At 41.1% G+C, this 23,294-nt stretch overlaps 2 protein-coding genes across 5 annotated transcripts; one reads left to right on the forward strand and one right to left on the reverse strand.

Moving 5' to 3' along the window:
* Window positions 1-60: 60 nt before the first annotated feature.
* TPRKB (TP53RK binding protein) lies at window positions 61-10,360 on the reverse strand. Of its 3 annotated transcripts, none has more exons than XM_061640308.1 (5): window positions 9,956-10,360; window positions 7,726-7,909; window positions 5,196-5,318; window positions 3,691-3,867; window positions 61-403 (listed from the first exon to the last, which is right to left on the reverse strand). In XM_061640308.1, the coding sequence occupies exons 2-5, from the start codon at window positions 7,867-7,869 to the stop codon at window positions 317-319; spliced, it is 531 nt and encodes a 176-aa protein (XP_061496292.1). In that variant the 5' UTR covers window positions 7,870-7,909; window positions 9,956-10,360; the 3' UTR covers window positions 61-316. The 3 variants fall into 3 exon arrangements, with proteins under 3 accessions (XP_061496292.1, XP_061496294.1, XP_061496293.1); XM_061640310.1 differs by lacking the exon at window positions 9,956-10,360 and adding an exon at window positions 9,884-9,951; XM_061640309.1 differs by lacking the exon at window positions 9,956-10,360 and adding an exon at window positions 9,850-9,929.
* On the forward strand, window positions 9,872-21,392 carry ALG10 (ALG10 alpha-1,2-glucosyltransferase). Of its 2 annotated transcripts, none has more exons than XM_061640306.1 (3): window positions 9,872-10,232; window positions 18,704-18,898; window positions 20,126-21,392. In XM_061640306.1, exons 1-3 carry the CDS (start codon window positions 10,068-10,070, stop codon window positions 21,179-21,181), a joined length of 1,416 nt encoding a protein of 471 aa, XP_061496290.1. In that variant the 5' UTR covers window positions 9,872-10,067; the 3' UTR covers window positions 21,182-21,392. The 2 variants fall into 2 exon arrangements, with proteins under 2 accessions (XP_061496290.1, XP_061496291.1); XM_061640307.1 differs by lacking the exon at window positions 9,872-10,232 and adding an exon at window positions 11,398-11,469.
* Window positions 21,393-23,294: the final 1,902 nt, after the last annotated feature.

Genomic DNA, 23,294 nt, shown 5'->3' on the forward strand with positions numbered 1-23,294 from the left:
AGCACCTGAAAAGCCCAATGGTGTGAGAAAATGCTGTAGTTTCATTGTTTTACTTTTTGTATATTTTATTTATTTTTCAGTATTTAAATTGTAAACCACCGTGAACACATTACCAGCAAGGCAGTATGCAAAATACAAAACAATAAAACTGTATTTCTTAAATTATAAAATAATCACAACATCCAAACATTTTTCCATGGAAAAATAAAATTGTGTCAGCTTCTGTTTCCAAAGAAAACAAAATACAGAATTCAGAATAACACTGGCTCAACTGATGTGTTTCTGGCTAAAATTCTTCTAATGTACTTATATTTGTTCATGAAACATCTTTTGTTGCCATTCTACAAATGATGCCATCCAGCAGTGTGCCTATTTTTTCTTCCTGTGGAGTTAGCTTGAACATCTGCAAAGAAAATGGAACAGTGACTTTCCTGAAGAGCAAAAGATTGCCCAGTTTTATAGGTCGAGTTGAAACATGGGCAGAGCAATCCTATAGGAGGCAGAGAGGAGAATCCATAGCGTAGCTACTACCACCTCCTATGCTCGGCCAAAGCTAGAGGTGGGGAAGGGGCAGCTGGAGGGAAAATAAGTATGGCACCTCTAAGGTTGGCATATTTTCCCCTCTTGTGAAGGGAATTACATGACTCTGGATCCCTTGATCCAGCCCCAGCATACCACTTCTTCCCTCCACTGCCAGAGCACCAATGATGGAAGAGGGATGCCTGTAAAGGTTTCCATGGCTGAACTGAGGAGGCTTCCAAGGGCTGATCCCTCTCTTCCACTTGCAGACATCCCTCTCCACTCACAAAAAGGGGCAAAATCCTATGGCCCCTGGGATGCCCTCTCAGGGACCATGAGATTGCACCCTAATATACTTGGTAGTTAAAACACTCAACGTAGACTGGAAAAAGCACATGACAAAAGATTAAGAACATGTAGAGGTATGGTTGCATTGTTAAGCACACTTACCTGGGAGTAAATTCCAGTGAATTTAGTGGGCTTTGTTGTTGTTGTTATGTGCCTCCAAGACCATCTGTCATGAACCACCCTGTTCATATCTTGTAAGTTCAGGTCTGTGGCTTCCTTTATGGAATCAATCCATCTCTTGTTTGGCCTTCCTCTTTTTCTACTTCCTTCTGTTTTTTTCCAGCATTATTATCTTTTCTAATGAATCATGTCTTCTCATGATGTGTCCAAAGTATGATAACCTCAGTGTCATCATTTTAGCTTCTAGTGATAGTTCTGGTTTAATTTGTTCTAACACCCAATTATTTGTCTTTTTCGCAGTCCATGGTATCTGCAAAGCGCTCCTCCGACACCACATTTCAAATGAGTTGATGTTTTATCCGTTTTCACTGTCCAACATTCACATCCATACATAGAAATCAGAAATACTATGGTCTGAATGATCCTGACTTTAGTGTTCAGTGATACATCTTTGCATTTGAGGACCTTTACTAGTTCTCTCACAGCTGCCCTCCCCAGTCCTAGCCTTCTTCTGATTTCTTGACTATTGTCTCCATTTTGGTTAATGACTGTGCCAAGGTATTGATAATCCTTGACAAGTTCAATGTCCTCATTGTCAACTGTAAAGTTACATAAATCTTCTGTTGTCATTACTTTGGTCTTTTTGACGTTCAGCTGTAGTCCTGCTTTTGTGCTTTCCTTGTTAACTTTCATCACCATTCGTTTCAAATCATTACTGGTTTCCGCTAGTAGTATGGTATCATCTGCATATCTTAAATTATCAATATTTCTCCCTCCAATTTTCACACCTCCTTCATCTTGGTCCAATCCCGCTTTCCATATGATATGTTCTGCGTATAGTTTAATTAAATAGGGTGATAAAATACACCCCGTCTCACACCTTTTCCAATGGGGAACCAATCGGTTTCTCCATATTCTGTCCTTACAGTAGCCTCTTGTCCAGAGTATAGGTTGCACATCAGGACAGTCAGATGCTGTGGCACCCCCATTTCTTTTAAAGCATTCCATAGTTTTTCATTATCTATACAGTCAAAGGCTTTGCTGTAATCTATAAAGCACAGGGTGATTTTCTTCTGAAATTCCTTGCTCCGTTCCATTATCCAAAGTATGTTTGCGATATGATCTCTGCTGCCTCTTCCCTTTCTAAATCCAGGTTGGACGTCTGGCGTTTCTCACTCCATATATGGTAAGAGCCTTTGTTGTAGAATCTTGAGCATTACTTTACTTGCATGGGATATTAAGGCAATAGTTCGATAATTACTGCATTCCCTGGGATCCCTTCTTTGCAATTGGGATGTATATGGAACGCTTCCAGTCTGTGGGCCATTGTTTAATTTGCCATATTTCTTGACAGATTTTAGTGAAAATCTGCACAGATTCAAGTGAAAATCTGCACAGATTCAGTCTCAGTAGCTTGTAGCAACTCTATTGGTATGCCATCTATTCCTGGTGATTTGTTTCTTCCAAGTATTTTAAGAGCAGCTTTCACCTCGTATTCTAAAATTTCTGATTCTTTATCATATGATTCCTCCGTGAATGAATCTGCCATCCTGGCATCTCTTTTACAGAGTTCTTTAGTGTATTGCTTCCATCTTCCTTTTATTTTATCTCTGTCAGTCAGTGTGTTCCCCTGTTGATTATTCAACATCCCTACTCTTGGTTTAAATTTCCCTTTCATTTCTCTAATCTTTTGGAACAGGGCTCGTTCTACCCTTTTTGTTGTCCTATTTCTATACAGTAACTATTGTAATAGTTCTCTTTGTCCCTACGTACTAGTTGCTGTATTGTTGCATTTAGGGTTCTGACTGTGTTTCTATCTCCTTTTGCTTTCCTTCTCTCTTTAACCATTTGAAGAGTTTCTTCAGTCATCCATTGGGGTCTTTCCCTCTTTTGAACTAGAGGTATTGTCTTTTTGCATTCTTCTCTGATAACGTCTCTGACTTCATTCCATAGTTCTTCTGGTTCTCTGTCAGCTAAGTTTAAAGCCTCAAACCGGTTCCTTATTTGATCTTTATATGCTTCTGGGATGTTATTTAAATTGTATTTTGGCGTTATGATTGTTTTGTTGTTCTTCTTTAGCTTTACTCTGATTTTCGATATGACCAGTTCATGATCTGTACCACAGTCTGCTCCTAGTCTTGTTCTCGCAGAAAGTATGGAACTTCTCCATCTTCTACGTCCAATTATATAATCAATTTGATTCCTATATTTTGGTGATGTCCATGTGTACAGTCGTCTCTTCGGTTGCTCAAAAAATGTGTTCGCAAGAAACAAATTATTGGCTTCACAGAATTCAATAAGTCTCCTGCTTCATTTCTGTCTCCTAGGCCCCATTTCCCCACAATTCCTAATTCTTCTCTGTTCCCTACTTTTGCATTCCAATCCCCCAATATTATCAGCACATCTTGTTTGTGGGCTTTACTGCTGAGTAAATTTGCTTAAGTTTGCACTGTAAGTCCATCTGTATCAGGAATGAAGAACCTGTGGCCCTCTAGAAGTTGGATTCCAAACTCATCATTCATGACCATTTGACATTTTGGTTGGGGCTGATGGGAGTTTGAATCTAGAGGGTTACAAATTCCCCATCCCTGCTCTATATTAAAAGTAGTTACAATGCAAAGAAAATACTGTATCTTGTCTTACCTCCACCCCTGACAACCTTGTACAAACCTCACCCTTAATCCTTGGCAACCTTGTACGAACCTTTTTAACTTTCTGTATGTCTGTTATTTGGGGGAGATCTTCTAAGGAGACTTGCCGGCCTTCCACCTGACATACTATATCTTCCAGATTCACTGTTTTCTCTTGGTCTTCAACCAGAACAATGAGTATTGCAGTGTCACTGTCTGAAATGCCAAACTTTCTGAAGGCATCTGAAATCTAACATACAAGAAGAATACAAAATCGTGTCAGTCAAATCCTAATAATCTGAAGCATTTTGCAAAACATATTTTACCATGTATTTGTTCCAATGCTCTGAAAAAAATTAAACTAATTGACAACAGAGGATTGATCTATTACTTTCACATAAGTGAACTGAACTATGTAAAATATTAACTAAACATTATTAAATTTTCTCCCTCAAAATAAATATTGGCATCTTTTATCATAGGCAGTTTAATACTCATTTATGTATTTTCAAGTCAATAGATGAGGGATAAGCAGATGATTTTAATGCAGATTTAAAGACTGATCTTTAAAAAACAGCTGTGCCAAAGCAAGGGATGGACAGGTGTTTCACTGAGTGGTACATATAAGTCTCCTGCACAAAGATGAGACTTCCAAGATCCTTAGCATAGATGTACCACGTGCAGATCCTGGTGGTATAAACAGAGTACATTTTCTAACTGGTGCAGGAGATGAAGCAAGGAGACAGGAAAGGCAGTATCATACAGTAACCTCTGCCTGGCTTTTGTTCTAGTATTATCACAGGAGGGCTTTGGAGGAAGGCTGGGATAGATTGCATGTGTAGTCTGTAAAACAGGCCTGCACAGCTTGTAACCAAGCAAAAACAACCAACCAAAGATTCAATTCTCCTGTGTTTTGTGTTAACTGCTGGGGACGGCAAGAACTAGAAAAGGGGCTGTCAAGTACCTAACAGGGCATAGTATATGGTTGGTGGATCACAAAGTGTCCACGCCTGTACAGGAAAGCATGACTTCTCACAGGCAAGACTCCTGTGATGATCTTGGAGCCAAAGAACAGCCAGAGGATCCAGCATAGTGTTTCCTACCATGCTTGTTTTCTGGGGTAGGACAGTGTGAATTGGACAATCAGAGCCAATTCCTGAATGGGCACACAGGATATATGAATGTACTAGCCCAAGAATTAAAAAATTAGCATGTACTCAGAGCAAGGGTGGGAGCTCTTAGGCATAAGATAATGTTCCGTTAATACCTATTTTTACTCTTAAAGAGATGAGGGCAGCTTAGTAAGGGAGTGTGTAGGAAAAGCCTAAAATTGATGCTCAAAAAATATTTATTGTGGTAAATAATATATCCAACATATTTCAACTAGTTATCTCCTTCAAGGGCAAGCAAATCTTATACACATCTTATTCCACTGCTGGACCCAGGTCCTGCTTGTGGCCTTCCCATAGGCATTTGGTTGGCCACTTTACGAACAGAATGCTGGACTGGATGGGCCTTTGGTTGGCTCTTGTGTTCTTATGGCAAAAATTTAGAGCATGTTGTATACAGCCATCTTACATTATTGTTTGGAGAAAGGTTGAATATTATTTCCGCATTAAGAGTTCTTGTCTTCATTTTACGAGTCTTGTGGAGATGAACAGCTTTATTTGTTGCCACAAGTAACTGAAATGGATCAACAATCTGCCAGAAAGGACAGAAGAAAGTTTAGTGTCCAGTGGGAGGCCTCAAAATATACCCACTGCTTTGTTTAGCCCAACAAAGAAAAGTATACTTTAGAAATGGAAATGAACCAATGCTTCCATCTATTAGATGGTGAAGCAAGGAGCAAGAGAAGAAAAATCCTGCACATTGCAGATAATATGGTTTTATTAATAAAACAAACCTAACAGTAATACAGTACAAATAGATATTTAAACTAAAATTCAGTTCACTGGAATCCCCACAGCAACCCTTAAATGGCTCTCACTATCTTTTAAATAATCAGTAGTAAAATGTCTTTTGCAAAGTATAGCATGGGCAGGGTGAAAAGACAAAGAAGAAAAGTCCATGAGAATGCAGTATCTAGGGATATCAGTAGAAAGTGACACCTGATTATGCCAAATTGTGCCTCCATTTGCCACCATTTTGTGACTGGCTCCCCTGCACCACCATTTTATGAGTGGTAGGAATTTTCAGCCACCTCAAGTGAGCTGTGCAGGGTAGAAAGTTTGACAACCCCTATAATAGAATTTCTTCAGCAGAAACCATGGTTCATTTCAGGTGTCCCATGGCAAGATTACCAAACTACTCCTCGTAGCCTTGCATGCTCTTCCTTCCTCCTCCTCCTCAAGCTTAAGTATGCATTTCCCCTCCATTTTACTGTTCACAGAGGTTCCACGATATATATTGTGGTCTAACTATGTTACCACTAGCCATAGTGATCTAAACTAGAGTCTGAAACTCAAATTTGAATTTAGTTTACAAGCCAACTGTGATTAGTGCCAACTATGATTTCATCACTTCAGATGAATCAGAAATTCACATGGGCATGGACAGAAGTAAGGAGGAGGTGTCTGTGAGATGCTCCTGATGGCCAGATCATGGCTTGGTGTTAGGCAGTATGACATGCGAACTGGACATGAAGCAGATGGTGTTACATGTTGCAATTTTGAAGCTGTCTACAGAGGTCCAGCATGGTGACACAAAATATTTTAAATATAAACATACACACATACAGTTGGAAGAGCTCTCAAGAGTTATCTGCTTCCATCCTCAGCACATGTAGTGGAAAGATTTTCCAGGGCCAGGGTTCTCAAGGAGCTGGATTTCTGTACCGAAGCAAGCTCCTCCAAGATGTTTAGTTTACGTACACCTCTTTAATGGGCCAAGACAGGGGTCACTGTTATAGCATACACAAAGGCTTCCAGCAGGTTGCTCAGAATCTGAGCTTTCATTTTTTAAAGGAAGTTTCTAGCCCTTCTAGAAAGAGTTATGGAGCAAAATATGCATGTTCCCTTTTAGATGATTTCTGTGAAATGAGCCAGCCTGGCTGATTCTGCCTGTCAGGGTTATTAGCCAATGAGTGAAGTAAGAGCTGTGATTGATAACTGAGTTGTTTGGTAGCCTAGGCTTTGATTTAGGGTTGGCATTGGGGAAAATAGGGATCTTATGCCTTTAAGAGCTGTACAGTACACAGACGGTCAACAGGTCAAGCCTTTTCCAGTATGGAAATGCAATTATGGGAAAAGCTTCATCATGACTACTTTCTAATTTTATGGTATGTCACATCCCCCATGGCAGCCATTTTGTGACTGGTGACCCAGCACACACTCAAAATTTGAAATGTGCCCTCTGGTCCAAAAAGGTTGGTGACCCCTGGGCTAGGTTATAGGTGCCACATATCCCAACCAATGTGACATAGCGTCTGTCCTCATAGTATATTACGTTAACACAGTGCTGCAATCCCAAAGATGAAGTCTTTATTTTAGTTTTTGTTTCTCTTGTCTTTCCCCATCCCTTTCATCTTCAAGGACCTTAAATTTTCCTTGTTGGGCAGAGGAGGAGGGTTATTTCTTATCCACTGATTCTTATTATTGAAAATTCAATAAATACCTTTTTTTTAAAAAGGACCTTAAATGTTCCATAGACCCAACATGGTCTGCTCCTATCCACTGATCTACTTGAACCGAAGGTGGGCAGAGAGTGAATGCACCCATTAAAGTCCCCTTTAATTTTTAGTGATACTCAAGGAAACTCAATGTTTCTTGACTCTAGGAAAATTGGTACAGAAAAGGATGAGAGCCCCAAGATGTCCCAGACAGATGCACACCTACACTGGTATATCTTTCATACAACCTTCAGACATTTCATAGTTTTCCTGAGGATTATGTACCATTGTTCAACTGAGCACAGTTAAAAAACTCATTGTCCTGCTCCCATCTGAACGGCAGGCTATTGCCCTTGCCTCCAAAAGGCATAAAACTAACTGTGGCATATGTTTTTGTCATACTGATCCTGAAATCCAGAATATTAGGTAAGTGAGGTTACAACAGCACTGCAAATCCTATGCTACCACAATAGTGAATACACAAAAAATAGAGTTACTCACCATTGCAGGATTAATTAATGCTCCATCAATAGTTCCTTCCATTGCTTTTTTTCTTAGCATGGCAGCATTTTTCACATCATTAAACAGGATAAGAGTAACACGACAGTCAGGAAACAGTTCCAGCTGATGTGTTAAACACTGCATCTTGTAAAGTAACAGTAAGCTGCTTTTGAATCAGTCAAACCTGGAACATTTATAAACAGTTACCAGTGGGTATTGTAGATACTTTATCTTTGTTATTTGGGTAGCAGACTTTATAAAATTTAAGATTACATTCCCTAGAGAAGTTTAAAAGGGGTCAAGTGTGCATTGGATGAGTATGAACTTGGCCTGGTGATTGTACTCCACGTCAGCACTGAAAAAAGAAAACGTAACTGCCTTAATAGGTTTATACTCCAGATTTCTGGTTTAAGCAGACTGATCTTCACTGAAGAATTACTATACAGGGTTTATGCGACCTGCAGTTTTTTTGACAAAACACAATGTGAACATGCAAAGCATGCACCAACTCTGGGAATATCTCTCACAGCAATTCTTATGGTTACACCGAACATTCCTGTTGCGAACAAAAAGGTAAAAAAGTATCATGGCCTGTTGTTGTTCAGAAGAGCATGCATATGTGACTAGGATGGACAAACCAAATTTTAAAAATAAGGTGCATTTCAGTGTTGTATTCCACATATTCTGGCTTAGTTTAGCAGCCAGCCATTATTTGTGGCTTGGAAATGAAAAAAGCAGTAAAACTTGAGCTGCCTTCTGCAAAGCTCTGTGTGATTGATGGAGTCTGCCATGTGCCGGGGTATCAGTGTCAACCACAAAGAAGAGCCTCTTGGATCAGGCCAAAGGCCCACCTAGTCCAGTACTCCGTTCTCACAGTGGCCAACCGGATGTGCATGAGAAGCCTACAAGCAGAGCAGAACACTCTCCTCACCTGCAGTTCCCAGAAACTGGTGTTCAGAGAAATATTGCTTCCAACATTATGGCTATGGATGTCCCCGAGTTCTAGTATTATGAGAGATTTTTTTTCTTAGTTACCTTTCTCCACACTGTGCATAGTTTTATAAACCTCTATCATGTTCCCTACTTGCCTTTCTGTAAACTAAAAAGCCCCCAATGTTGTAACCTTTCCTCACAGGGGAGGTGCTCCATGCCCTTGATCATTTTGGTTGCCCTTTTCCTGGCATGGAAATGAAGGGTCTGCCTCAGGCTGCTGTAAAAGGCCCAGATGCAGGGTCTATAGCAACTGGCAACTTTGCCAGCTGGTGATACAAGAACGGTTGGAACACATCCCCGAGGTTGTCCTGCTGTATTCTAAATTAGTTGCCCTGAAATAACTACTTTCTCCGAGTTCCAAATGCATAACTTACAATGGTAACAGGAAACTTTTTAGGGTTTTAAATGGAACACTCTCCCCCACTTAAATCTCAACCTGGCTTCTGTCTGTCCCTTCCCAGTTGTGAGGGATAATGGCAGGCTCAGCCTATTGTTTTCTATTGTTGGGGTGAGGGTGTAATCTGGGTCAGGGAGTTCCATTCATGTACAACACAGAACCTAGGGCTTGGCAAAAAGTACAATTTGATGTTGTCTATGCCTATACAATAGCTGGTATAGCACAGTGGGGAAGAGAGCCTGGCTGGGAGTCCAGTCTGTGAGTTCAAACCCCGCTCGCGTCCATTCCTGGGTGTCAAGGGCCAGCTAAAGATCACCCCCACAGTGAGTGGCTCAGGGGTTACTACCCTGCCATCTGTGCAGCCGTGGACAAGCTGCGTAGTCCCAAGGAGCCCAGTTGCCCCCCAGCTGGCAGTTGCGGACAAGGAAGGAGCTGGCTTGTGCAGCTGTGGCAAGCTGAGCAGGCCCTAGCCAGCTGGGGAGGCCTAGCCTCAGAGGGAAGCAATGGTAAACCCCCTCTGAATACAGGCCTACCATGAACACCCGATTCATAGGATCGCCATAAGTCGGGATCGACTTGAAGACAGTCCATTTCCATGCCTATACACACACAAACTATTGCAAACTATAATATGAACTTATTGAAGAATACGTGCAATACATTCGGTATGTGACTCTCACAGGGGAGGGGGAGAAAGAGGGCTCAGGGCGCCTCCTCTCACCCCAGGGCTTCACCTTTCACCCTGAACAGCCTCCTCTCCCGAAATACCTCCGATGTTGCGGCTAAATGACCACAGCCTCTCCTCACCCGCCCGGAAACAAAAAAGTGGCTTACGCTTACCAACTCGCTCTGTCCTCCTGCTGCTGCGCCGCCGCGGCGGGTGGTTCCGCGTTTACGCAGAGCAAGACAAGAGCAGTTAGGAGTTCCTTGCCGGCGCCGTCACTGCGAGAGTATGGAGCGCTCCGAAGCCTACTACTTCTCGGCAGCTCTCAGCTGCACCTTCCTCATCTCCTGCCTGCTATTTTCGGCGTTCAACCGCCAGCAGCTCTCGCCGTACATGGACGAGGCCTTCCACGTCCCTCAGGCGCAGGCCTATTGTGAGAGCCGGTTCAAGCAGGTAGGCAGGCGGACGGGCGCAAAGCTGTAGGAGTCCGCTTGGTCTGAGGAGATAACGCAGCAGTTCCTCAGTCATTACCTTCCGCCTACGTTTTTAACCCCCCCCCCTTAGGGGCAGAAGGGTTTATGCAGGGCTAGGTAGCCTGGGGCCTGCCAAACGCAGCTGGACTACAAATCCCATCGTTCCTCGCCATCGGCCATGCTGGCTGGGGCTGATGGGAGTTGGAGTCCAACAACATCTGATGGACTAAAAGTTCTCCTCCCGTGCTTTAAGATACCCATCTTAAATTCATAAAGCCAAAGCAAATAGCAGCTCGCCTCGTCCTCATTGTAATCGCCCCCCCTCCACGCCTACCCATATAGATCTTATAGCCCAGTCTAAAACTTGTTTACCACACACACTGGTAATCTTTGCTATTCAGCCTCTGTAAATCCGAATAGAAACATCGCTGTCTTTATAAGGGCTCATCCAGACGACTGCAAAATGCGTGACATGCCCGCTATGTGTGTTCATTATTTTTCGGTCGTCCAACCGACGTCTCGCGCGCGGTGTTACGCATTTTTGCGGGTTAAATCCGCTCCTTGCAATACCGGTTTGCTGTTTAAAATCGGGAATCATCTGCTGTGCCTTCAGGAGTTAGGATGCAATACCGGGGACTTTACAGCTGATGGGTGGTTCTTGGGCGTTTCCCCTTGCCCCTTCTCCTCATTCCAGCTAATCACGTATCTGCACTCTTGCGCATGTGCGAGAATAAGCCCGGGAAAATTGAACCAATCATCGCAACGGTGGGGTGTTGGAGGGGGTCTGCAACTACTGCGCAGATGCATTTTATTTTTTGCCAGCCTGCAAACTGGGCGGCCGCTCTGGGTGAGATCTGCAATGCACAGCAAGCAGAAAGGGGGGATGGTCGGTTTCAGCCTGCCTCCCAAAGCTTTGTCAATTTCATTCTACTTGCTGGGGTTTTTGCTTCAAATCAGAAAAGCATACATTGTTTAAGTGTAATATGGCAAATACAAGCTTCTGGTCAGTTTCAAGCCTGCTCCAAAAGCTTTGTCAATTCTGTCAATTTCATTCTCTGTGGGAAGGAAAGGGAGAAGGAGGGGTGTGACAGTTTCTTGGTTTTTTGGAGAAATAAGTGCAATTGCCAGCGGAAAAGCATACATTCGTTTAAGCATAATATCATAAATAAATACAAACAAGGCAGGCGTGGAACCGACCAGCAGCCTTTCCTTCCAAGGTGAGAACTCCTTTACAGCCATATTGTGCTTCGTTGCAAAGGGGGAGAGGAGCATATGTAATTTTTTTGCTGACCAGTTGGTTGATAGGGGGAGGTTTTAGAGGCGGAGCTTGGAAAAAGCAAAAAGAATGTAGGTCTTACCGCTGCATGTGCAGGTGCAAAAAAGCACATTTTTTTTTTAAATTGGGAAAGAGTGAACTAAAAGGCAAAGTGAGGACTATCAGATGACAAACCGAATATGGAAACCGTGTATTATCCTGCTCCGTTTGGATAAGCCCTAAGAGAGAACTTTTGTTATATGGGCAGTTGTGCTAAATCGTACAGCTGTGTAGCTACACCTTATGTGTAAGGTAGTGCTTTCAGTCTGCAAAGTTATTCATGCATTTCACTGTCTGGATGGCACTGTGAGGTAGATCCTGATAATGTGCAGTCATACTGAGTTGTGTTTTCAGAGTTTTGATTTCTAAGACATATGCTGGGGTTCAAACTGCCCCAAAACTGTGATGTGGAAAGTCCACCCCTAATTCCAGCTAATCTGTGGTGAATACAATGCAATCTGCACATGCCCAGAGACTCTTCTTTCCTTTGTTTTTGCCTTACATGTTCTAGGTCTGAGCTCTGGCACTGAAAACAGATTGCGGAGCTGTATCAGCGCTGCAACTGCAGTTCCTCAGACACTCCACTTTTTCCTGTAATATAGAGCTTTTATTAGTGCAACTCAAGGGATTACTGTAGTAATCCCTCCAAATCCTTCCCTGCCTACCCCCAACCCAAACTAACCACAGTGGGTATACAGCAGTCTGCTATTACATTCATAGGCACACATCAAGGCAAACCACATTAAAAGTACAATCCTATGTGTACTTAGAAGTAAGTCTCAATGAGTTAAGTCAGGTTTACTCCAAGGTATGTGGTTATAAGATTGTAGTCTAAAGCAAAAATCCTGTCTACACTTCAAACATCCCACTTAACTTACACATAGGATCCATCTGCAAGTATTAAGAAATAGTTGCATAATTTCAGTAACAATTTGTAAAGATGTATATGCACTCACAAATGGTTGAAAAGAAAGTGGGTATGTACTTCTTTTAAAAGAAATATGTAATTTTATTCAAATCTCGGTGTACATCCAGTTACTGTTCCCACACAATTTGCCACTTGTTTGGTACAAGTAGCAATTGTAATTGGGCAAAAAAGTGGCAGACTGTAAAACCTCTTTCCATCAAAGAAAAGATGGTACAAAGAGTAAGAGCAGTCTGAACAAGAGGGGGTAGAAATAGGCAAGTGCCCCCTGAAATGCTCTATTACTGGTAGATGGGAAAGTCACATTTTTTTAGACTCACATCTGTCATCCATGGCACAAAAGCCATTCACTTCAGGACCGTATAGTCCCATATTGAGCCCTTATAAAGCCATTTTTGCAATATACAGCTTTGTACTGGCATTTTCATAGATTTCGTAGGTGTGATTAGTTCATAGGGGCTTGCTGTAACCACCAATCAGCTGATCAGCAGTTGTAGTGACCTTCTCTGAAAGTGAACCAATCTGTTGTTTGGGACTGGAAGTGTACTTTCAAAGGGGCTTGCTGTAACCTCCAATCAACTGATCGGGGTTACAGTAAGCTCCCTTGAAGTCCATTTGCAAGAAATGTTTTGGATTCTAGCCCTTTCCACCTGTTTGGCGGTAAGCATGCAGGGTTGCAGAAGCTGGCGTTGCATGGATTTAGCAGTTGGGATAATTAGAAAGGGACTAGTTTTCATAATGTTGGGGTAAATAAGATTATTGTCTAGTGTGTCAGTATGAGAAGTATCAGTGATGAAACCCAGTTGACGATATAAGACCCAGTCTGCACTATACATTTAAAGCAATATGATACCACTGTAAACAGTTGTGGCTTCCTCACAGAGCCACAATTTCCAGAAATGGTTTAATAAGCAATCTTTCTTCCCAGGGAACTGTAGCTGTGATAGGACCCTTGCCCTTCTTGGCTTATTAAAGCTTGCTGAGGGGGTCTGACCAAGTGGATCCAAGGTGTGGTCAACGGATCATTGCGGGAGGAAGTAGTTCCAGCCACCTTGAAAGAGGCGGTGATCCGACCACTCCTGAAAAAGCCCACCTTGGACCCATCGGTTTGTGACAACTATTGACCGGTTGCAAATACCCCCTGATAGACAGAGGGTTGTGGTGCAGCAACTGCAAGTACTCTTGGACGAAACAGATTATCTTGACCCATCCCAGTCTGGGTTCAGGCCTGGTTATGGGACTGAATCAGTCTTGGTCGCCCTGATGGATGACCTTTATCAGGAGAAGGACAGGGGGAGTGCGACCCTGTTGTTCTTACTTGATCTCTCAGCGGCTTTTGATACCATTGACCATGGTATCCTTCTGCGTCGACTTGGTGAGATGGGTATTGGAGGCACTGTTTTACAGTGGTTCCGATCCTATCTCCAGGGTCGCTCTCAGAGAATAGCATAGGGTGACTGTCTTTCAGCCCCCTGGAACCTGTGCTGTGGGGTGCTGCAGGGTACCATCTTGTCCCCCATGCTGTTTAACATCTATATGAAGCCCTTGGGAGCAGTCATCAGGAGCTTTGGGGTGAGGTGTCAGCAGTATGCTGATGATACCCAGCTCTATTTCTCTGTAACATCTGAATCGGGAGAGGCCATGCAAGCCCTGGACCACTGCCTGGACTTGGTGGTGGGCTGGATGAGGGCCAATAAACTGAGTCTGAATCCTAGCAAGACGGAGGCTCTGTGGGTTGGTGGTCCCCAAGTTCGGATAATTGGTTAGTTGCCTGCTTTGGATGGGGTCGTACTCCCTCTGAAAGAGCAGGTCCGTTGCCTGGGGGTGCTCCTGGATCCATCTTTGTCACTAGAGGCCCAGGTGACCTCAGTGGCTAGGAGTGCCTTTTACCAGCTTCGGCTCGTGAGACAGCTGCGGCTGTTTCTGGACCGGGATAGCATGATCACTGTTGTCCATGCACTGGTAACCTCCAGGCTAGATTACTGTAATGCGCTCTATTTGAGGCTGCCCTTGAGGTTGAGACTGCTCACTGGGGCAGGGTGTCGCCAACATGTCACCCCGCTGTTGAAAGAATTGCACTGGCTGCCCATCTGCTAGCAGGCCAAGTTCAAGCTTCTAGTTTTGGTGTACAAAGCCCTATACAGCTCTGGACCAGGATACCCGAAAGACCGTCTTACCCCTTATATACCCAGTTGATCACTGTGCTCTGCAGGTGAGGGCCTCCTGCAGATACCATCTTATAACGAGGTCCGTTCTGCACAATATAGGAAACGGACCTTTAGTGTGGTGGCACCTACCCTGTGGAATTCCCTCCCTTTGAATATTAGGCAGGTGCCATCTTTGCTATCTTTTCGGCGCCTTTTGAAGACTTTCCTCTTTCAACAAGCCTTTTAGGTTGAGACCTATCCCAGTCTGTCTCTGTGTTAGAATTGTTTAATATGTTTTTGTAATAATGTTTTTAACCCTTTTGTAAAGTTGTTTTTTTTTAACTGTTTTTAACGGTTTTGTTTTAATGTATTTTAAGATCTGTTTTTATGATTTTTAAAGTGTTTTTAGTGCTTTGTTTGCTGCCCTGGGCTCCTGCTGGGAGGAAGGGCGGGATACAAATTAAATAATAATAATAATAATAATAATAATAATATCAAAACAACAACAACAATAGGGATCAGGGATTTCCTAACAGCTCTCAGCACCCTTAACTACAGTTCCCAGGAAAGCTATGACTGTTTAAAGTGGTATGGTATGGTAGTGCAGATGGGCCTTGAAACAGCGGAGAGGATGCATGGGTCAGTTCACCCATAACACCAAATCATGGTTTGGAAACAAATCTTACGTTTGGATGTTCTGTCCTCCACTTGCACAGTCCACTTAATTTCTAATTTCCTGGTTTGCACCCAACTCAATTTGGTGTTATGGGTGAACTGACCCACATAGTTGAATATTGTCAGTATATAGGTAAGAACTAAAACCATGGAATTCAGTGACTTTGCCCTTAGAGACTGGCTCAGATTTGTCAATAATGTCTCATGTCTTCTCACTACATACAGTTAGGGAGCAAGATTGCATCATCCTGCCCACCAGTTGGCCTGTCCAGCCTTGGAGGCTTCTGGAGGTTCACTCATAACGTTTTTAAAAGGGTACACATGTACAATCCAATGCATGTAAGCCAAATCACACAATTGATTCCTGTGGAATGTTGACGGCACTGTTCAGGACTAAACACATTAGTATGATATGAGCATGCTCTGTTCATAGTATCATATAATTGGTACCCTGTTGTACACCTCCCTGAGAGCTTGTTGCTATAGGGCGGTCTAAAAATGTAATAAAATAAATAATAAATAATACATTGGAGATCATCTAGTCCAGCCCGTTGCTCAGTGCAGAACCTGCAATATTGAATGCAACTACAACATCCCTGACAGATGGCCATCCACCCCTTGCTTAAATGTCTCTAGTTATGTCACCATCTCTCGAGGCATTTTGTTCCACTCTCAAATGCCTCTTAGGACATTTCTCCTAATGTTTAGCTGAGATTTGATTCAAGCACTATGTCCTTGTGTGGATGTTTGTAACAAGATGGGTATGCCTAGCGGGTAGGAAAGATGATCGCGGAAAAATCTGATCTGATCCTGGCTGCAATACAAACAGGAAATAAAGGAGGTGGCCAAGGGCCAACAGAAAGAAAAAAGGGAAGTTGAGATACATGTGGACAAAACCAGTTGAGAACAAAATACTTAAACAGTTGTAGAAGTTAAATCAGTTGTATCAAAAGTTTCTGGGAGGAAGATCGAGTAGAACAGAATAAAACAGAGACCCTTTGATGTAGCACCCAGGCTGTTGGTGATTTTTGCAAGATGTATTTCCAGTAGAGTGAAAAGGATGGAAAGCAGAATGAAAAGGGTCATGGGCAATTCAAATTGAAATATGAGTTTAAGATAGTGTGAGTAGGCTAACAGATTTAGATAACATTGAGCCATTAAACAAAACCATGGGGAAGTAAGCATTAAAAAAAGTAAGTAGAGCTTGATGCGCAGAAGAGGAGTTAGGATATTTGCAGGTATAGCTGTTAGAAACTGAAAGTAAGTATTGTCAGAGGAGCAGGTAGCAGGGTTTAGTTACTACTACTGCTACTAATTTTTAAAATAACTATTATTTAAAAACATTGGTGTGATTCCAAAGAACTGCACAACTTAGCTTTGTGTGCTAACAGAGGCTTTGGATTTGTGTGTCTCAAATACCAGCTTCTTTTATTCTCATTTTAAACCATTTATATGCTTCTTTTCTGGGCAAAGTAGGTCCAAAGTAGCCTACAACACTTAAAAACTTTTAAGTTTTTTTTTAAATCAGTGTTGCTAAAACCAAGAATAGATTCACAAAAATGAAACAGACAGAAGATCATTATAATCATGGTTTGCTAGCTGACAGTCATCTTTAGAAACCAAAGGGAATTCCAAAACAGTTTGTGGTATAGAAAAGGTGGTAGAAGGCCATTTGTTTAAAAGAGAAAAGCCAGAAGTCCCACTGGGCATGCCAAAGCTCTTGGGTGGGTCTAGAGTGGATTTCTGGATCCCAGCAATTTTTTTGTAAATTTTAGTCATAAAACAAAATTCTGTTATAATAGGAAGTTGTCTCGATATTGAATAATGCCTCAGTAGTGACCTTTTGCTCTAATTAAGGTAGGCCAGTGTTTTGAAAACATTGGTGTGTGCTTACTGCTATGAATAGTCCAGAGACACAGTAAATTGATCCTCAGGATGATTCACTGATACGAGCCATGTCCAAAGAAAAGATTAGGGATGTGGTAGAATTCTACCCAATTTGGATTTGGTACTGGAATTTGCTTATTTGCTATCATTGCGGATCACATTTGTACATTTTCCACAGCTATTTCCAGAAACCGATTAAAAAAAAAAATCCACATCTAAAATACTGATATTAATATTGATATTTGTATCAATATTTCCTTTAATTTATTGACATTTCCTTTCAAAATATTGATGTTTCTTTTAAAATAATGATATTTCCTTAAAATATAGATATTAATATCAATATTTTTTTGAGGGGGAAAAAACCTGGATCAGTGAAAGCAGTGGTTTTCAAAGAACAAACTCAAATTGATATCAGCCTGTGAGGTTGACGGAATGCTTTTGAAGCGGCACTAGCCCATGGATTCCATCCCTAATTTGTACTGATAAAGAAGCACTCAAAAGTTAGGGATTTTATGCCCTGATCTTAAGGTGTATATTAATAGTAGCATGACATGAAACTTTGTAATGTGCACATGTGTTTTCCTTCCTCATTCTGTATATGGTGATGAAGGCGATAAGACTGAGCTGCTGCTTCTATCTAAGTGAAAATGTTAAAACATGTCTTTGGCAAAAAAGCAATGTGAGTGGTGCGTACTTCCTTTTTGAAACTGCCTATGTAACATGTGAATCGGGGACTTCACATGTCTTCTGAAATGATTAAGCTTTACATATACCTGGAACACTTTAATTTCTGTACAGAGGAGATGTACAAGTCTCCATTTCTCATAATACGCAGAAATAACTAACAGAGGAATCCAACTTGGGAAGCCGGTATAAATGGTGCCGGTGCAAAAAAAGCTGGCGTTAAATCCTGCCACATCCAGTTGCCATTAAGGAGCCTCTGGGTTGGCTGAACGCCAGCTCTGCATGGAGCTGTGTGCAGGGATCAGAAAGTAAAAGCCTGCTCTCCCAAATACCCCTTCATTGGAGTAAGCCCTCTCCATTGACTTCTATTGCAGTTGTTTTTTTAGACTGCCCTTTTCCCTGGTGTAACTTTTGCCTGGAATGGGACCTGCAGGAACACTTCAAACACAACTTGGATGTGGCCTAAGTCCCCTCACCTCGACCCCTCCCCTGACATACCCCGACATGCCCCTTTTTCGGGCCTTACACCGGCTCCACTTGTGCCAGTCTCAGCTGAGCTGGCTGAGTCCTGGCTCAGCCGTACTGAGTCACTTATGCCAGCATAGCCCCAGCTGAGCTGGGATGCAGCCAGCTCAGCTAGAAATCCATTGCATCCAACTCCCCTCAGCCTGGTGTAAATGCAAGTTGGATTGCACCCTAAAAAGAGAAAGTTGGAGCTTAATTAAATTCATTAATTTTGCATTCTATTTTTCTAACTGTAAACCTATGTTTCTTAGCTGTTTAATTTTATTATCTTTCTTTTCTCTTTTTGGTAGTGGGACCCTATGATCACTACACTGCCTGGTTTATACTTGGTGTCAGTTGGAATTGTGAAACCTGCAGCATGGCTCTTTGGATGGTCTGGAAGCATAGTCTGCTCTACAGGAATGCTCAGATTCATTAATCTGCTTTTCAGCATTGGGAACTTCTATTTACTATATTTGCTTTTTTGCAGGATGCATCATAAAAAGGTACATTACAAATCACTAATGTGTCAAAGTTTTGACAAAACTCGGAACTTCTTGATTATGTTGTGGTTGCGTTTTATTGTTTCTGCAATAACATTTGAATCTTCCCAGCACCCTAGATTATGTTGCCTTCCTCTTTTGCTAAAACTACTGGGAAGCCTTTTGCACATGTGGCAAGTAAAGACTTATAGATGTGCTTAACATTACATCTGTGACTACTGGTCACATTAAGCTCACAGACTTGTATTACTGTCATAAAGAGATTTGTTTTTTTAGCATTCTTGGAGAGATTACACTACTCTATGCTTATGATCTTAGCATTCCTATAGTACTAAGAAAATTTTAAGACTAATATCCATTTGTAGTGCAATCCTATTCAAGTCCTTAGAAGTAAGCTCATTGAATCCCAGGTAAGTATACACAAGATTGCAGCTTTATTCTTTTGATCAGAAATGTTGTTTTTACTAGGGCTGCAGTACTTGGTAGGCCAATTAAAAAGACCCTTTTATTAGCTAAAAAAGTCTGAAGGCACATAAGGCCAGCTCCCTGCTGAAGCTAAGCAGGGTCAGGTCTGGTCAGTGCCTGGATGGGAGACCGCCTGGGAACCATATGTAAGCTGCCTTGGGTTTCATGAAAAGAAAGGCGGGATATAAATGTAATAAATAATTAAAAATAAAATAATTGGGCAACATATTTTTAAAAAAGAAAAAATCTCCTGAATTTTAAGCCCATTTAAATTGATGGGCTTAAGCGTGCCTCTGTGTTAGATTTTTAACAGAAGTACTTATGAAAACTGCAAATGACAAGCACCACCCAAGAAGCAGCATTCTTCTTGCGTGTGAGAGAATGGAAAATGCCTTTTTAAGACAATGCTTACTGTTACATACGTGTACATCATCTAACAACAACAAAGCCCTATGCTTCTTGCTTTAGAAATACTGTTTTTACCAATGCATACATTTAATTGATAGCTTAATTAGATGAAATGCATATTATTAAATTGAATACAATTTTCTTTAATTGAATTTCAGTTTTTTAGTAGTTGAAATTCTAAAGATTACCTTAAAATAAAACTGTCTGTTACAAATCACTGGAAATGCCTGCTCTTCAGTTCCTCTCTACTTCGGTGCACCTTGCATTGGTGAAGTTCCTGGTGGTGTTTGCCCATTTCATTCTCTATGAAAGCAGTTGTCCTAATTATTCCACCCTCTTTTTTCTCATCCTTTCTAGGCTGCCTCTGGATTCCAGAGAATCCTATCAACCTTGACGCTAGCAGTATTTCCAACTCTTCATTTTTTTACATTCCTTTACTATACTGATACCGGTTCAGTATTTTTTACTCTCTTTGCATATTTAATGTGTCTTTATGGCAATCATAAAACTTCAGCCCTGCTTGGATTTTGTGGCTTCATGTTTCGTCAGACAAACATTGTATGGACTGTGTTCTGTGGTGGAAGTGTTGTTGCACAAAAGCTAAATGAAGCCTGGAAGGCAGAATTGTTGAAAAACAAAGACCAGAAGAGCTCACCTGCAAAGGGATCCTTTTCTGAACTAATCAGAATCTTCAGATTTTTCCTTGAGTACCTCATGTCCCTTAAAAACTTAGCCACTCTTTTTCTTCTGATATGGTCATACATCAGTATGGTGATGGTGTTCTTTATATTTGTGGTCCTCAATGGTGGAATTGTTGTTGGTGACAGGAGCAGCCACGAAGCCTGTCTGCATTTCCCTCAGCTCTTCTACTTTTTTTCTTTTACTCTCTTTTTTTCCTTCCCTCATCTAGTGACCCCTAGCAAAATTATCAGTTTTCTCCATTCTGTGAGGAAGCACTTGTTGCAATACAGCATCCTCACCATCATCTCTTTGTTCCTTGTCTGGAAGTTTACATTTGCTCATAAGTATTTGCTTGCAGATAACAGACATTACACATTTTATGTGTGGAGAAAAATATTTCAAAGACACGAGCTTGTGAAGTACATATTAGTTCCAGTCTATATATTTGCCGGCTGGAGCTTCACAGATGCACTGAAGTCAAAATCTCTTTTCTGGAACTTGGTATATTTTTTATGTTTGTTTACAGTTACAGTTTCCCAGAAGCTACTAGAATTTCGTTACTTCATTTTGCCATATATCATTTATAGGCTGAATATTCCTATGCCATCACTTTTGAAACTCTTCCTGGAATTGACTTTTTATATTTTGGTGAATGCAGTAACATTCCATTTATTTTTGAACAAACCATTTCAGTGGGAAAATAGTGAGGAAATCCAGAGGTTTATGTGGTAGTTTTGAGCGTCCAGGAAGTCTAGATTCTAGGACCTTTCCCGCAGCAAGTAAGAGACTGGAGATTTGGAAACTCTACCAAGGAAAACTAAATATTCTGGACACTGGTAACTGGAAGTGAATGTGAAATCTGATGCACCGTTTTTGCAGATATTGAGCAGACATTTTTATATGGTTAGCATCCTGGGAACTAATAAATACAAGATCAAAGAAATTCTACCCAATATCCAAACTAATGTGAAGGAAGGGATTTGTTTACATCATACTAGTTATGTTGCAGGAGTCATAAATCTGGGGTATCTTCAGTATATTTGTATATGTTCCTAGTTGTGTGCAAGAAGGAGATTGAAAGCAGTAATATAGCTTAGGTCCAATAGGCAATTTTTGGTACGATCCGTTTGCCGCAATATGTCTCTTACCCATAGTTTTTGCTTGATGAGAATATCTTGTTACTGCACCTATAAAGACCCCAGATTTCACTACTTGTTAGAAGGAATATCTTCTCCAAAATGTGTTAAGTGTCAGATATCAATACATGAAGGCTCATTTGCAAGAACAACTCTCTTTGGGGAAAATAACCAGTGAAAGTCACATGATGATGATTTTACTGCAATCAATATGACCCTGAAAATGGGATCTCAAGGTTGAAATAGCAAGAGTGAGCAACACTATTGTGAGCTGGAGGACCGCAGTTAGTTCACATATCATGGTCAAATGCAATTAACCTAATTTGCACAACACCTAAAGAACATGCTGGGTGCCAGACTACAGCAGGTTAGCACACTGAAGACATTAAGTGAAAGTTAGGAAGTTCCATTGAAAGCAATGACATTTAAGACACAGTTGAGTATTTAAGGCTACATTTTATGCACATTCCTAAGAATAAGCCCCATTGAACATAATGGGTCTTACATTTGAGTAAGTGTGCATAAAATTGTGCTGCAAGGCTTTACTCCAAAGAATATTTATTAGAAATTAAGTTCAATTGAAGTCGGTAGGATTGTTCCAGCATAAACAGTTTTAAGAGTGAGTGATTAAGCCTTGTTTCAATACCTTGCCTAATATTTGCACAATTGCATCCACTGCATGTATTATACACACAATTGCATCCATTGCATGTATTCTACAACATTTTGGGAATTCGTATTGATTGAGAATGAACAACCAAGAATTTAAGGGCTACATTCATTGTTCATTTTCAATGTATGCCAATTCCCCAAATGTTGTAGAATTATATTCTTTGTTTCTGTGAACGTTTTTGCTGTCAGTGTCATTTCTTAACTATGGCAGCTAAAAATGTGTGGTTTCTTAAATAAAACCTAAGATTCTCAGAATTCCGACAACAAAAGCTTCACAGGAATACTATAAATAATGTACATATAATTAGTGTAGCATACATGGCTTCCATATACCTTCACTTTAGAGGATGACAGTTTAAAACTATTATTTAAAAAATCTACTGAATAATACAACTGGTTAAACAAAGGGGCAGTTTTTTCACACAGAACTTAATATCATCATTACAACAGTTGATGCCAAATCAAAAAGGACAGTATTTTGGGAAATTATGTTTTCTATGTCCCAAAGCTGGGTCTTTAGTGTTGGCTTAGTTCACACATCACTTTAAACCATGGTTAAGCATAACCATGGTTTAAAGGTGAACACACAACTTTATTCCTCCTGCTGCGCTATCAGGAGTTAGTTGATCCATGGTTCAGCTTAGCGTTATGTTCAAAGTCAGGCCTGTGGGTTGTCTCTTGCCAAACAAACCACAATCTGTAACTAAGGTTTGTTCTTAAGATTTGTGTTATGTCTAGGGGAGACAATCCACAAGCTTGGGCACAGATCTAATGCTAAGCTAAACCATAGCTTAGCTCCCAGTAGTGGGGAAGAGCATGCTGGGCATTGACCTATAAACCATAGTTAACAGTGCTTTAAAGTGACATCTGAACGAGGCCACTGAGTAGAATAGTGAGTCCAAGAAAAAGATCTGATTTCCCCCTTATTTCTTACAGTATGTATAATCTTTTTAAAAGTTTCAGTGGCAACCTGGAATTATTTTGCATGAAGTTCATATAACAGGAAGCTGGGATACTTTCCTTTTTCTTTCTTGTTT

Source organism: Rhineura floridana, chromosome 8, assembly GCF_030035675.1.
Source record: "Rhineura floridana isolate rRhiFlo1 chromosome 8, rRhiFlo1.hap2, whole genome shotgun sequence".
NCBI classification, from domain to species: domain Eukaryota; kingdom Metazoa; phylum Chordata; class Lepidosauria; order Squamata; family Rhineuridae; genus Rhineura; species Rhineura floridana.